Raw genomic sequence first — 12,264 nt, forward strand, 5'->3', positions numbered from 1 at the left:
TGATCAAGTCCTGAAGACAAAAACATATGAAGAACAGTTGTCAGCAGTGCTTTTTTTGTAAAACAAAAAGGTGCCGGAACTCACACACATCATATAACCCGCCTTGCCTACCCTACAAGGTTCCATCCAAATAAGGTGCCGGAACTCCGTTCTGGGCGTTCTATGACAAAAAAAGCCCTGGTTGTCAGAATTGGATATGGCCAGCCTAGAAAAAAAGGGGTGTCACGATAGCAGTATTCCAATATTTGAAAGGTTGCCACAAAGAAGAGGGGGTCAACTTATTTCCCGAAGCACCAGAAGGCAAGAAAAGAAACAATGGATGGAAACTAATCAAGGAGAGAAGCAACCTGGAATTAAGGAGAAACTTTCTAACACTGAGAATAATTAACCAGTGGAACAGCTTGCCTTAGTGGTAGGGGCTTCATCACTAGAGGTTTTTAAGAAGAGACTGGACAGTCACCTAGCTGAAATGGTATGGTCTCCTGCTTGAGCAGAGGGTTGGACTAGAAGCTCTCCAAGGTCCCTTCCAGCTCTATTCTGATTGATTATTCTGATGTGATCAAATGATCTTATGTAAAAACTCTTCCTCCTTCAAATATCGGAGGTGATAGCAACTTTTCTGACTAACACATTTTATGAAAAGGCACATGCTTTCATTAGCTGCAGATCCGCTGATCAAATTCAACATACACCTTCATAAATCTACGGGCATTAAATCAGTTCTAAATGCAGGTACAGTAATACATAAATGTAAGCTATAAAACCTACAAAGTGAATGCAAAGGCTCTAGGTCCAGATTTAACACATTCACTTCTCTCGCCCATGCCACTTCCTCCTTTTTTCCTCATTGGCTCCTTAGGCACATGCTTTGAAACAAACGGGTTTACGAAATAGAGGCGTGGCCTTGCGTCAATTCTCCGCGCCATATTTTTTTTAAAAAAAACAAAAACACAGGCAAAGAAAACTGGCTTGTCAAGGGCCGGGCAAAGTTGAAAGGCAAAACCCAACAGCGGGGCAGGGCGATGATATCATTGTAATGCGACTATGGGGAAGGGAGCGGTGTGGCTTCAGAGCAGGAAGGTGAAGGGGAAAAAACCGCGGTGGACGGTGGCCGCTTGAGATCGTACCACGCAGGAAGCGAAGCGGTGTTGGGAATACTTAAATTACGTGGTGAGAGTCCCGCTTGGTAGCTCCCCTTGTTTGGTTTGACTCTGTTGGATGTATTTCTCTGTAAGGCCCTTTAATGTGGGGCTGCCTTCGGACGTAAATCTCACAGGGTCATGGGGATTGCACTCCGATAATAGTTTCTACGTTTGCTGGGCGGAAAGGCATGTGTTCCGGGGGGTGGGGGGAGAATAACGCGATCCGTCTCGAAGGCGACATTAGGCACTTTGCTTTTCAGCGTGTGAACAGGCTAACACGGCTCCTCTCTTTCCCTCTGAAATGCAAAACCAATTGCGTTGGAGAAGCGTTAAGTGCCAACGATTCCCTAGACCAGGGGTAGGCAACCTTGGCTCTTTAATGACTCGTGGACTTCAATTCCCAGAATTCCTGAGCCAGCCAAGCTGGCTCAGGAATTCTGGGAGTTGAAGTCCACGAGTCATAAAAGAGCCAAGGTTGCCTACCCCTGCCCTAGACACACGTGCGCTCCGCTTGGTTCGAAAGCGGGTGCCACCCTGCGCTATTTCCCGCTGTCTCTTAAAGTCATCACGTGGGTGCGGTAGGTGTTGGCAGGGTTCCCTTATGTCTAAGAAGCGAAATGTGATTACATGCTAGCGGCTTCTTTGAGTTTCACTTCTCCTAAGCCGCGTGGGCAAGATCTGAATTTCCATCTCAAACATATTCGGTGACTGGGCTGTTCACCTTTCGTTCCCTGCCACGTCAGAGGCAGGAATCCAAGTGTTGAGGTCCGTTGTTTCACAAGGTTGTATTGAGCATGATTGATCGATTGATTGTGTGTCATCGAGTCGTTTCCGGCGCCTAGCGACAACATAGATTTAAGATGGACAGTGATTAATATTTATATGTATTTGTATGTAAGGGTGTAGGTATATACATATGTATGTATATAGCATGTGTATATGTGTGTTATGTAAGTTTACACTTGAGAGCAGGCAACAGAATTTCATTTTTAATGTGTGCCCGGGTGCCCACAGTAAAAAATGACAAAAGTTATCTTTGTTCATAGTATTGACTATAGAAAAGGCCAATTATACTTGACTATGTGATAGTTGCATGGTTGGTTTCATCGCTTGTTGACTTGAAAACTTGACCAGCAAAAAGAAAAATATGGATACTGTTCTTTAAAATGGTTGCAAACTCTTGAGGATAGGTCCTGCATCGTGTTTTAAAATGAAAATATTAAAGTAGTTGGTTGGCTTGTCATTTTGTACTATAGGAAAGCGCATGAAACTTTTTAACTGGATGTTCCCATTCTTGAACAGAGGCTTCCAAGGTTGTATAGGTAGACCTCAACCTATGACCACAACTGAGCCCAAAATTTAAGTGAGAAATTTGTTATGTGAGTTTTGTCCTATTTTACAACTTTTCTTGCCACATTTGTTAAGTGACTGCAGTTGTTAAATTAGTAACATGGTTGTTAAGTGAATCTGCTTCCCCATTGGGTTTGCTTGTCAAAAAGTTGCAAAAGATGATCACATGACCCCAGGACACTTGAAACGTCATAAATGTGAGTCAGTTGTCAAGCATCTGAATGTAAATCATATGACCATGGGGGTGCTGCAATGATCAGAAGTGTGAAAAATTGTCACTTTTTTCAGTACCGTTGTAATTTTGAATGATCACTAAGTGAACAGTTGTAAATTGAGGATTACATGACTCACATAAATTGGACTTCATGCAACTGTTTCTATAAGTCATATAATTTTTAAGGCATGGAAAAAATGGTGTGGTGTATAGATCCAAAGCAGCAAGAGATATAGATAAATATAGCAGAGTGAACCATAAGATGGGCAGCAAGTCCCAGAAGAGCCTTTAAGTGGAAGCTTCGTTTATCCATTTGTCATCCATCCCTTGAGAAATTTGTAAGCTTGGTTTGGGGAGAAGATACTTGGTTAGGTTCCAGTTTGCAAAATCAGGTAATACAAAACTTTCCAGAAGTGGTACATGTTGGGGAGTGCCTAAAGTCACATTATTTTCAGTATCCAGGGTCTTTAAACGATCTCCTGTGTCTTCAAACAATTATATAAGCTAAGTCTAAATTTTAAAGAAATGTTCTGATATTGTCTCAGAAAAAACAATTAACTCTAATGAAATTAAGCAAGGAATTGCTATTGAGTCTACAAAGCATTATTGTACTTATTATTGTACTTGTTTTTAAAGCGATATACTGTCAAGCATATATAGCTGAAACAAAATTATGTTGCCATGTGCTATCCTTAAAAATACTTAAGAGTAATTTTAGGTTCAGACGGTTATTGTTAATATATGATGTAGGCCTTTCTCCTGCATGGGATAATTTCTTTCTATTTAATTTACTTTAGATGAATCATGCCCAAAACAGGGGTTATTCGTATGGGGCTTGGTATAGTTCTTGGAGCAGCTGCAGGAATAGGTCTCATCTTTTACTTCTACAAACAGAAGAGAAAGAAGCCCAGTCAGGAAAACAGTTCAAGATATCCAATTGTACATTGTCAGCAAAATGCTATCTATGTTCATGAACATGCAGAAACCCTTCAGCCTTATAATCAGGGTAAGTTGATGATTAATTTATTTGGCATTTTTATTTATTCAAGATTGTACTTACTCAGAGTAATAAGATATTTTTCTTCCTAGCATTTTTCCCACAAGTTTGGGGCTGCTTTTTGGGGGGCGGATCAACCATGTGTTGATCCATTAATTGTGACAGGAAGTCATGGGCTGGCTTATCACCTGAGCCTGATGTCGTTCATGCCTCAGATAGGATAAGAATGCACAATCTCCTGGTTTCAACCCTGGTGTCTTAACCATGAGACCAAATTGGTAGTGAGAGAGTATATTAGATCAGGGCTTTTCAACCAGTGGTACGGGTACCACCTGTGGTACATTGGCACCTGGCAGGTGGTATGCGACCATCCTAGAAAAGTGGTAGCGGGGGAGGGGAATGAGCTGAACTGTGGCAGTACCGCACAAGTCTGAGCAAGAGATGGCTGGAGCTGCAGGGCTATCAGGGCTCAACGGAAGCACCAGGATCAGCGCCAGGCTCCAGCTGGAGCTCGGCACTGATCCTGGTGCTTCTGCTGAGCCCTGAAGAAGCACCAATCAGCTGGAAAGCAGCACTGATCCTGGCACTTCTGCTGAGCCCAGAAGAAGCAGTGATCAGCTGGAATGTTGCAGCATCTCCAGGGTCTTGTGATTTACATTCAGATGCTTGGCAACTGATTCATATTTATGACGGTCACAGTGTCCCACGGTCATGTGAAGTGACCAAAACCTGTTGCAACCACCCAGCAGACGGGGGGAATAAAAACCAAACACCCCCCCACCCCACCCCCGCTGCCAATCCTCAACAGAAATGCTCACAACAATGAAAACCTTGGACAGGACGAAGAGCACTGCCGGGCGCTGTCTTGCTCAGCTGTGGCTTGGAGGGCACATCATCATCATCATCATCATCATCGTAATAATAATAATAATAATAAAGTTGGAAGGGACCTTGGAGGTCATTAAGTCCAACCCCCTGCTCAGGCAGGTAACCCTATACCAGTGGTGGCGAACCTATGGCACGCGTGCCAGAGGCGGCACGCAGAGCCCTCTCTGTGGGCACACGCCATCACGTGGTCTCTAAAAGTTCGCCATCACTGGCCTAAGGCCAGCCAGCCTGGAGCCGCCATTGGGGAGTCCACCATCCCACCCCACGGGCAGGGTTGGATCTCCCCCAACCCTGCCCGGGTCCCACAGGTGTCCCTCCCCATAAGCAACATCAAGGTGGCCACCCCCACCCTGGCCATGCCCACCCAGTCTGCCATGACTACTGCAGCCACATCCATCCAGTGGCCATGCCCACCCAGTCTGCCACGCCCACTGTAGCTGCGCCCGAGTGGGCCACACCCACCCGGCACCCGGCGATACATAAGTGGGTTTTGGGTTGCAGTTTGGGCACTTGGTCTCTAAAAGGTTCGCCATCACTGCCCTATACCATTTCGGACAAATGGCTGTCCAGTTTCTTCTTAAAAACTTCCAGTGTTGGAGCATTCATCGCTTCTGGAGGCAGGTTGTTCCACTGGTTAATTGTTCTAACTGTCAGGAAGTTTCTCTTTAGTTCTAGGTTGCTTCTCTCCTTGATTAGTTTCCATTCGTTGCTTCTTGTCCTGCCTTCTGGAGCTTTGGAAAATAGCTTGACTCCCTCTTCTTTGTGGCAGCCCCTGAGATATTGGAACACTGCTATCATGTCCCCCCTCATCCTTCTCTTCATTAAACTAGACATACCCAATTCCATCAACCTTTCCTTATATGTTTTAGCCTCCAGTCCCCTAATCATCTTTGTTGCTCTTCTCTGTACTCTTTCTAGAGTCTCAACATCTTTTTTACATCATCTTTGTTGCTCTTCTCTGTACTCTTTCTAGAGTCTCAACATCTTTTTTACATCATGGTGACCAAAACTGGATGCAGTATTCCAAGTGTGGCCTTACCACAATTTTTTCAGTGCCATTGTAATTTCGAACAGTCACTAAGCGAACCTGTACTTTATCACTTTTTTCCTTTTTTGGGGGGTCAAGTTTTTGACACCTTGCTAGGCGACTGGTGGTACTCGGATGTTGCCATATCCTAAAAGTGGTACAATGGGTGAAAAGGTTGAAAAGCCCTGTATTAGATCATTATTCCTCATTCAATTTGAAATTTGGTGCCAGTGTTCCCTTCTACTTTGCTTAATTCCAGCGTAGATATGATCTGAGACCACAGTCCCTTTGTTCTTCTAAATGAAATTATGAATTCTATTCTAATTACTGTATTTTAAAGTAATTTCAACAGTGCAAAGAGGGCTTTTTTTATAGAATTAGAAATGTAACAAAGCATTTCCGTTTATATGTTTAATGCATATTCTTCTTCCATGCCACTTACCAGAAAAATAAAGACTGCTTACTGAGATACCAACTTGTTGTGTTTCAGTATTATCAGAATTATTATGAGATACATTCCAAAAGCTAGATTTGGGCTCTGATTTCTCAATTCAGGCCCATTTCTCCAGATCTCTGTGTGAAATGTCTGTATTTATCTGTGAATTTGGTCCCTTTCTTCCTGCTTGAGTGAGTCCCAAGACTTTTGGCAATTAATATGTCTAAAAGCATAACATTGTATAAATAAAACATAATAAAATATTGTAAAAATAAGCAAAATAGATATAAGAAATCATTTTAGATAAAATGATGATTATGATTGACCTCTGAAATGAAACCAGTTGTTGCTAAAGGAGAAGGTGCTCCATAAGGCAGGGACCACTAGCTATGAAACAGCTTCTCCAGGCTCCTTAGCTCATATGAACCGCAATGCACAGATTTCCTTCTTGGACAAACATGTAGGGCAGGATCTACCTGTAGAAAGTGGCTATACCATAACCTAGGAGCCAAGCTATTTAGGAATTTAATAGTCTCTACTGGCAATCATTGTGGTACCCACATTATCAGTGTGATTCAGTAATGGCTCTCAATGGCCAATGCAATTTCTCCTAAACAAAGAGAAGATTTAACAGCTTTCAGCTGTGTGTGTGGCATCCAGGATCGCTCAGGACAGATCCGTGATCCCTGTCGAAAACCTGAGCCCTGCCAGATATCCTTCCTAAGCCATGGAAATTGAGGTCCCTCAGCACTAATATCTAGAGAAACTCCTGATCCAATTCTGCAATAAGAACCATCCCCATGCCAAGAGATCCTCCTCAGAACAGGGCAGTCAGTATATGAGCAGGAACCCTATGCTGTCCCTATACCAACCTAATGCAGAGATACTCACACTCCATCAGTCCCAGAAGTATGTTTCACAGAAATTTAAATTGATATTTGTTTATTGTAAATTGATTTAAGAAATAACTGGATATAAAATTAAGATTCAGAGCCAGTCCATCAAATGCATGTATGCAGTTCTATGTCCACATATCTAAAATTTAAAAAATTACCACTAGTCACAGTTTTGTGCAGTACAGATGAAGTAACTTTTCAGTAATTATTTTATTTTTCTCATACTAGTTCCATGGATGAGACCAGAACCAGTGGAGGGTGGTGATAGTGTTCCATATACACATCTTCTAACGCATGAAGAGCAGGCTGAAGTCTTAAATCGTCTTGATTTTGTGCTCAGAAGCCTTATAGAGTTGCGACATGAGGTGCAAGAATTACGGAACAGCCTACAGAGTTTAGCTGGAGGAATTATTGAAGAAGTCAGGTGTGTATCTGTTTTTCTCACATTCCAGGCTACAGAAGATTCCGAGTAGCAGAATCCAGAAACTATTAATCAAGATTTGTGTGAGATCACTATGTGACATTTTTACTCTTGCTGTTATCTGCAGAGCAGCTAGTTTCTTAGTCTAACCTACCAGTGCTCCCTAGCTTCATTTTTATTTTTTAGCAGAAGAAAGAACAACCTAATAATTCTGAATGTCAAAACAACTGTTGTATCATTACCATTATTGCTTCATTTTATAGCAGTGTAAAAAATGGGACACCATCCTTTTTAAGAAAGGATGTGGAAAAGAGGCAAAGTTTTTATTTTAAAGCTGGACATGCAGTTTTAATCTGAAACAACAAGTTTCCAATAATGTTGGGTTTAATAGCCTTTGCTGAATTCAGCTTTTTGTTTTTATCCTTTCTTTTATTTTGATGTCTCCTCCAGTGGTCTGCCTGCTTCATTGCCTCTTATGCTTCATTAACATTTTCATGGTCAAAGCAATGAAGCAATGCTTCCCTTTGGGCTTTTCCTGTTACAATGGTCCTGCCATTACGATGCCCTTGAGAAGCTATTGGAGAATGTTTCATTTACCTGAAGAAATTTGAAGACGTTGTTCCCCTCAATTTTTTTCTGCTCAAAATTGCAAATGACCTACTTTGCTTAAATTAACTAAATTTAGATAGCCAGCAGATGATGAACATGTTTCTGAAATCCAGAGCATGATCTGCAGGGAGTTTCCCATCAGGATGAAAAGCTAGCTATTTTATCTAATGTTTATTTGATGCTCAAGACGCTCAGAGAACGGATGTCATGCTTTTAATCCATGATCAGCATTTTGGGGGAGCAATTGTTTCCATAATACTATGAGAATACAGTCATGAAAGCAAATTATTATTTAAAAATACATTCTGAGAATATTTTCCTAGAATATTCAAAGGTTTTTCTCAGTGGTAACAACCTGTCCCAGTAGGTTAGATCAGGGCTTTTCAACCTTTTCACCCATTGTACCACTTTTAGGATATGGCAGTATCCGAGTACCACCAGTCGCCTAGCAAGGTGTCAAAAACTTGATGACCCCCCCCCAAAAAAGGAAAAAAGTGATGAAGTACAGGTAGTCCTTGACTTACAACAGTTCGCTTAGTGGCTGTTTGAAGTTACAGTGGCACTGAAAAAAGTGCCCCCCAAGCCACAGCCGAGCAAGACACCTGCCCGCCCGCCCGGCGGTGCTCTTCCTCTTGTCCGAGGTTTTCATTGTTGTGAGCTCCAGCCATCTCTCGCTTAGGCTTGTGCGGTGCTGCCACCGGTTCAGCTCATTCCCCTCCCCCGCTACCACTTTTCTAGGATGGTCGCGTACCACCTGCCAGGTGCCAATGTACCACAGGTGGTACCCGTACCACTGGTTGAAAAGCCTTGGGTTAGATCACGTTCCTATATTTGTTTTTTGCCAATTAAGGATTTTTCTTTTCATATAAGTATGTGCCCTACCTGTTTAATTTTATTTGCTGAGTATGGCCATTTTATGGGTATTTTAACTTTTATAAATATGTTTTAATAATTTATATTTTGTAAGTTGTATTCCAATTTTTGAGGGGGGAAATTGTTTTTTGATAGTTGGGCAAAAAGAAATGGACTATTGATTGTTGTAAGGTTTCATTGTCGTGCCAATCTCTTAACTTTGTAGGTCCCATCTAGAAGAAAGCCAAAAGGTTATTCGGCGGAGGCGGTTTATATACCCCAGAGAAAGAAGTGATTCCACAGGATCCAGCTCAATATATTTCACAGCCAGTTCAGGAGCTGGCAACACAGACGATGGAGAAAGTGAGGGGGGGTAAGGAACATTTAGTTTAGAACAAGGAATAGTTAAATGTAATTTGGCTGATCAGGAGATCAAGGCAGTTAGTAAGCAATTTAATTTGCATTTGCTGTCAAAATAATTTCCATACAGTGTAAGCTATGAGTTTCCAGAAGATTTGATGAATGAATCAGTTACATGTTTGTATATGCCACACATTTTTGCCCACTAGGCTCTTTCTGATTGGGCCAACATCTGAAATTTAACTGGATTTTCAAACTGGATTACTCACTTGCTCTTTCAGAAGCCAGGACTCGTAAGTCAGGAGCATGCCTTGGTTTGCCATCTTTATTTAAGAAATACAAAAAGCCAAGAACCAAAATTGAAATAATATTTGCTTTCTTGTTAGTTTAATGGTATATTAAAGTAGCATGAGCCACTTAGAATGAGTGGGACATACGGCTTGCTCACTGTGAATTCCCCAAGTTCTGGCTTATTGTTGAATATGAATTTAGACATTGGTTACTTGATTTTTAAATTCTGCATTGTGCTTGACACGGAAGTATAAATAACTGTATTTTCTTTAAAGCTATACTACGGCCAATGCAGAATCGGATTATGATAGGGAATCTGATAAAGAGAGTGAAGAAGGAGAAGATGAAATCAGTTGTGAAACAGTTAGAACTGGAAGAAGAGATTCCCTGGACCTTGTCAATGAAGATGAAGCAACGCTGAGTTTGGACACTGCTTCAGAAGAAGAACTTGCTCAGTTGCTGCACCAAGCCGATAGCTTACACAAAGGGACTGACCAGGAGAAGAGAGAAGGTTTCCAACTACTGCTTAACAATAAACCTGTGGTAACTCTTAATTGCTTTTTCTGGAAAAAGAGTGTGTGCGAATTAACAATGTAGAGAAGAATACAGGAGTTGTGCAAAGTCCTACCTAAACCATATTGATAAATCCAAGCAAATAAACTAAATGCAAACTAACCATTGCTCTTGTAAGCAATTAGAATCCTCAATGTGGCTGAGACTTGGCTTAATTTAAGAGCATTGAATTGCATGTTTCCTGTAACTTAAATAATTTAATAGTAAATATTCTAAGGCTAATAAAAGTGAAATTTGATCATCTCTATGTCAATAGTAAAGCTGTCATCAGACTTTTTTCCCCACTAAAGATAATTATTCTGCAAAGTTATATATCCAAGCTTTTTTATATTTCCAAAAAGGCTATAGGTTAATCTTTTAAGAAGCAACAGATTTTATAACATAAGCAAGAAAAATAATAATCCCAAATTCGTTTATAGAGAAAGAATCTCACCTTCAGTTTCTTTTCTTCCCCTGTGGAATTTCCTTAAGTACAATTACATCTGTAACATCTTTGTATTTTTATTTTGTAAAATACACAAACTATTTATTGTCCTTAATAAATAATCAGCATTCCCATAAAGATCTTTTAGCCTAATTAATTTTGCTATTTTTAAAGATACTTTGTCAGAAAAAAAATTCTTCTGTTTTTTTTTAACTCCCATTTTTAAAATTTATCCGTTTGTGAACTTAACTTGGATCACAAATTTGTTAAGCTTTTTGCCTTTAAATCAAAATCCACTAAAAACAATGTTTTTCCCGTTCTTAATTTCAAAAATAAGGCACTCATTCAGAGTCTTTCATCTTCCATTTGCATTTTGGAATATTTCTCTTACGTTGTAAAGTAATTAATTATTAAGATGTTTAAGAAAGTGGGGCTTCTGATGGTAAAAGGCCCATTGAGGCAGCACAGAGCTTAAGGGCACATTGTAGTTCCCTTGTCTCTCAACCTGCTCAAGTAGTGTTCAACCACAAGAAACTCAATTCCTCTGGTTACCTCATGAGGAACAGTTCTTCCATAGCACAAGTGGGTGATCCCTGGATCTCTCCTTCTCTTTGGAGAGATTTTCATCAACCAGAACTGGCTCCTGGTTGGCAGTTTCACCACAGTGCTGTCCTCTCTGGTGGAGCTGCTCACAGGGAGTTTCAACTGCCATTATTCCTTATCCAGAAAGCCAGTCCTCACCCAGAAACTGGAATAATTCCACTTTTCTATTTAAAATAAAAGAGCCAAAATGTTTTTGTACTTCAAACAAATGGAAGAGATTTTTTTTAAAAAAAATATTGATTTGACAAAGTCTACCTTTTAATACATTAGCCACATTATAATTTAGCCCTGAAACAAAGTGCTGCATGGTATATGCGCCATTTACCTTAATCTAGAAGAAACGAAATGCAAACATATAAACTGCTATTCATTCTGTCTACAGTATGGTGACAAGCAGGATTTCCTTTGGCATCTGGCCCGAGCTTACAGTGATTTGTATGAAATCACAGAAGACACAGAGGAGAGGCAATTGTATGCATGTGATGGTAAGAAGAAATTTTAGTTGATTTTTTTTTACCAATTAAATTCAGTCAGACATTTATTCACCTAACCTGGAAGACATTTTCTGGAAGTAACATTTTGCTGAAGTTTATTCGGGTTATTATAAAAACAACAGATTACATTAAAAATAGGTAGACTGAAAAGAGTTTAGATAAACAGAAAACAATATTGCTTCACAATGCTGCAGTTATCTTTACTCAAATAGATTGTATATTTGTGCTAGTTCACACTTCTGATTCTTGGCCAAGTTATAGGCAACTTTTCAGATTTCTGAACATAACGATTCCAACTCCCTTTGCTTCTTATATTGTCTTCTTTTTATTTCTGTTAACTGACCATTTGTTTCTCATATTAGAAATTGTGTGTATTTTGTACTTAAATCAAAATCCCAGCTTTTCTGTAGGCTGAATTTTACCTACATTGAGTATTTTCTCTTGATAGTTTTATACATGCTGAAAGTGAAGTTTGAAGGAATTTGACTTCAGTAGAAATCAGCAACCTTATAGCTTTGACAGCTATAATGACAGCTAAATCCTTAGACGGTAGATATTATTTGCTAAAGTGGCTAACTGCAAAACATACAGAGTTTTAGGCACTTTATATCAGTGGTTCTCAACCTGTGGGTCGGGACCCCATTTGGGGTTGGTCGACCATTTCACGGGGGTCGCTAAGCAAGGCTG

General features: G+C 40.4%; 1 protein-coding gene across 1 annotated transcript in view; it reads left to right on the top strand.

Annotated features, from left to right (window-relative positions):
- Positions 1–1,069: 1,069 nt before the first annotated feature.
- Positions 1,070–12,264, top strand: part of RMDN3 (regulator of microtubule dynamics 3) — a 34,819-nt gene continuing 23,624 nt past the window's right edge. The window contains exons 1-6 of the mRNA XM_015814536.1: positions 1,070–1,170; positions 3,504–3,712; positions 7,179–7,374; positions 9,059–9,205; positions 9,759–10,026; positions 11,466–11,568. Coding sequence (XP_015670022.1) covers positions 3,511–3,712; positions 7,179–7,374; positions 9,059–9,205; positions 9,759–10,026; positions 11,466–11,568 — 916 coding nt within the window. The 5' untranslated portion in view covers positions 1,070–1,170; positions 3,504–3,510. The remainder of the gene's footprint in view (positions 1,171–3,503; positions 3,713–7,178; positions 7,375–9,058; positions 9,206–9,758; positions 10,027–11,465; positions 11,569–12,264) is intronic.

Source organism: Protobothrops mucrosquamatus, unplaced genomic scaffold (assembly GCF_001527695.2).
Source record: "Protobothrops mucrosquamatus isolate PMUCROS unplaced genomic scaffold, P.Mucros_1.0 scaffold261, whole genome shotgun sequence".
Lineage (NCBI taxonomy): Eukaryota > Metazoa > Chordata > Lepidosauria > Squamata > Viperidae > Protobothrops > Protobothrops mucrosquamatus.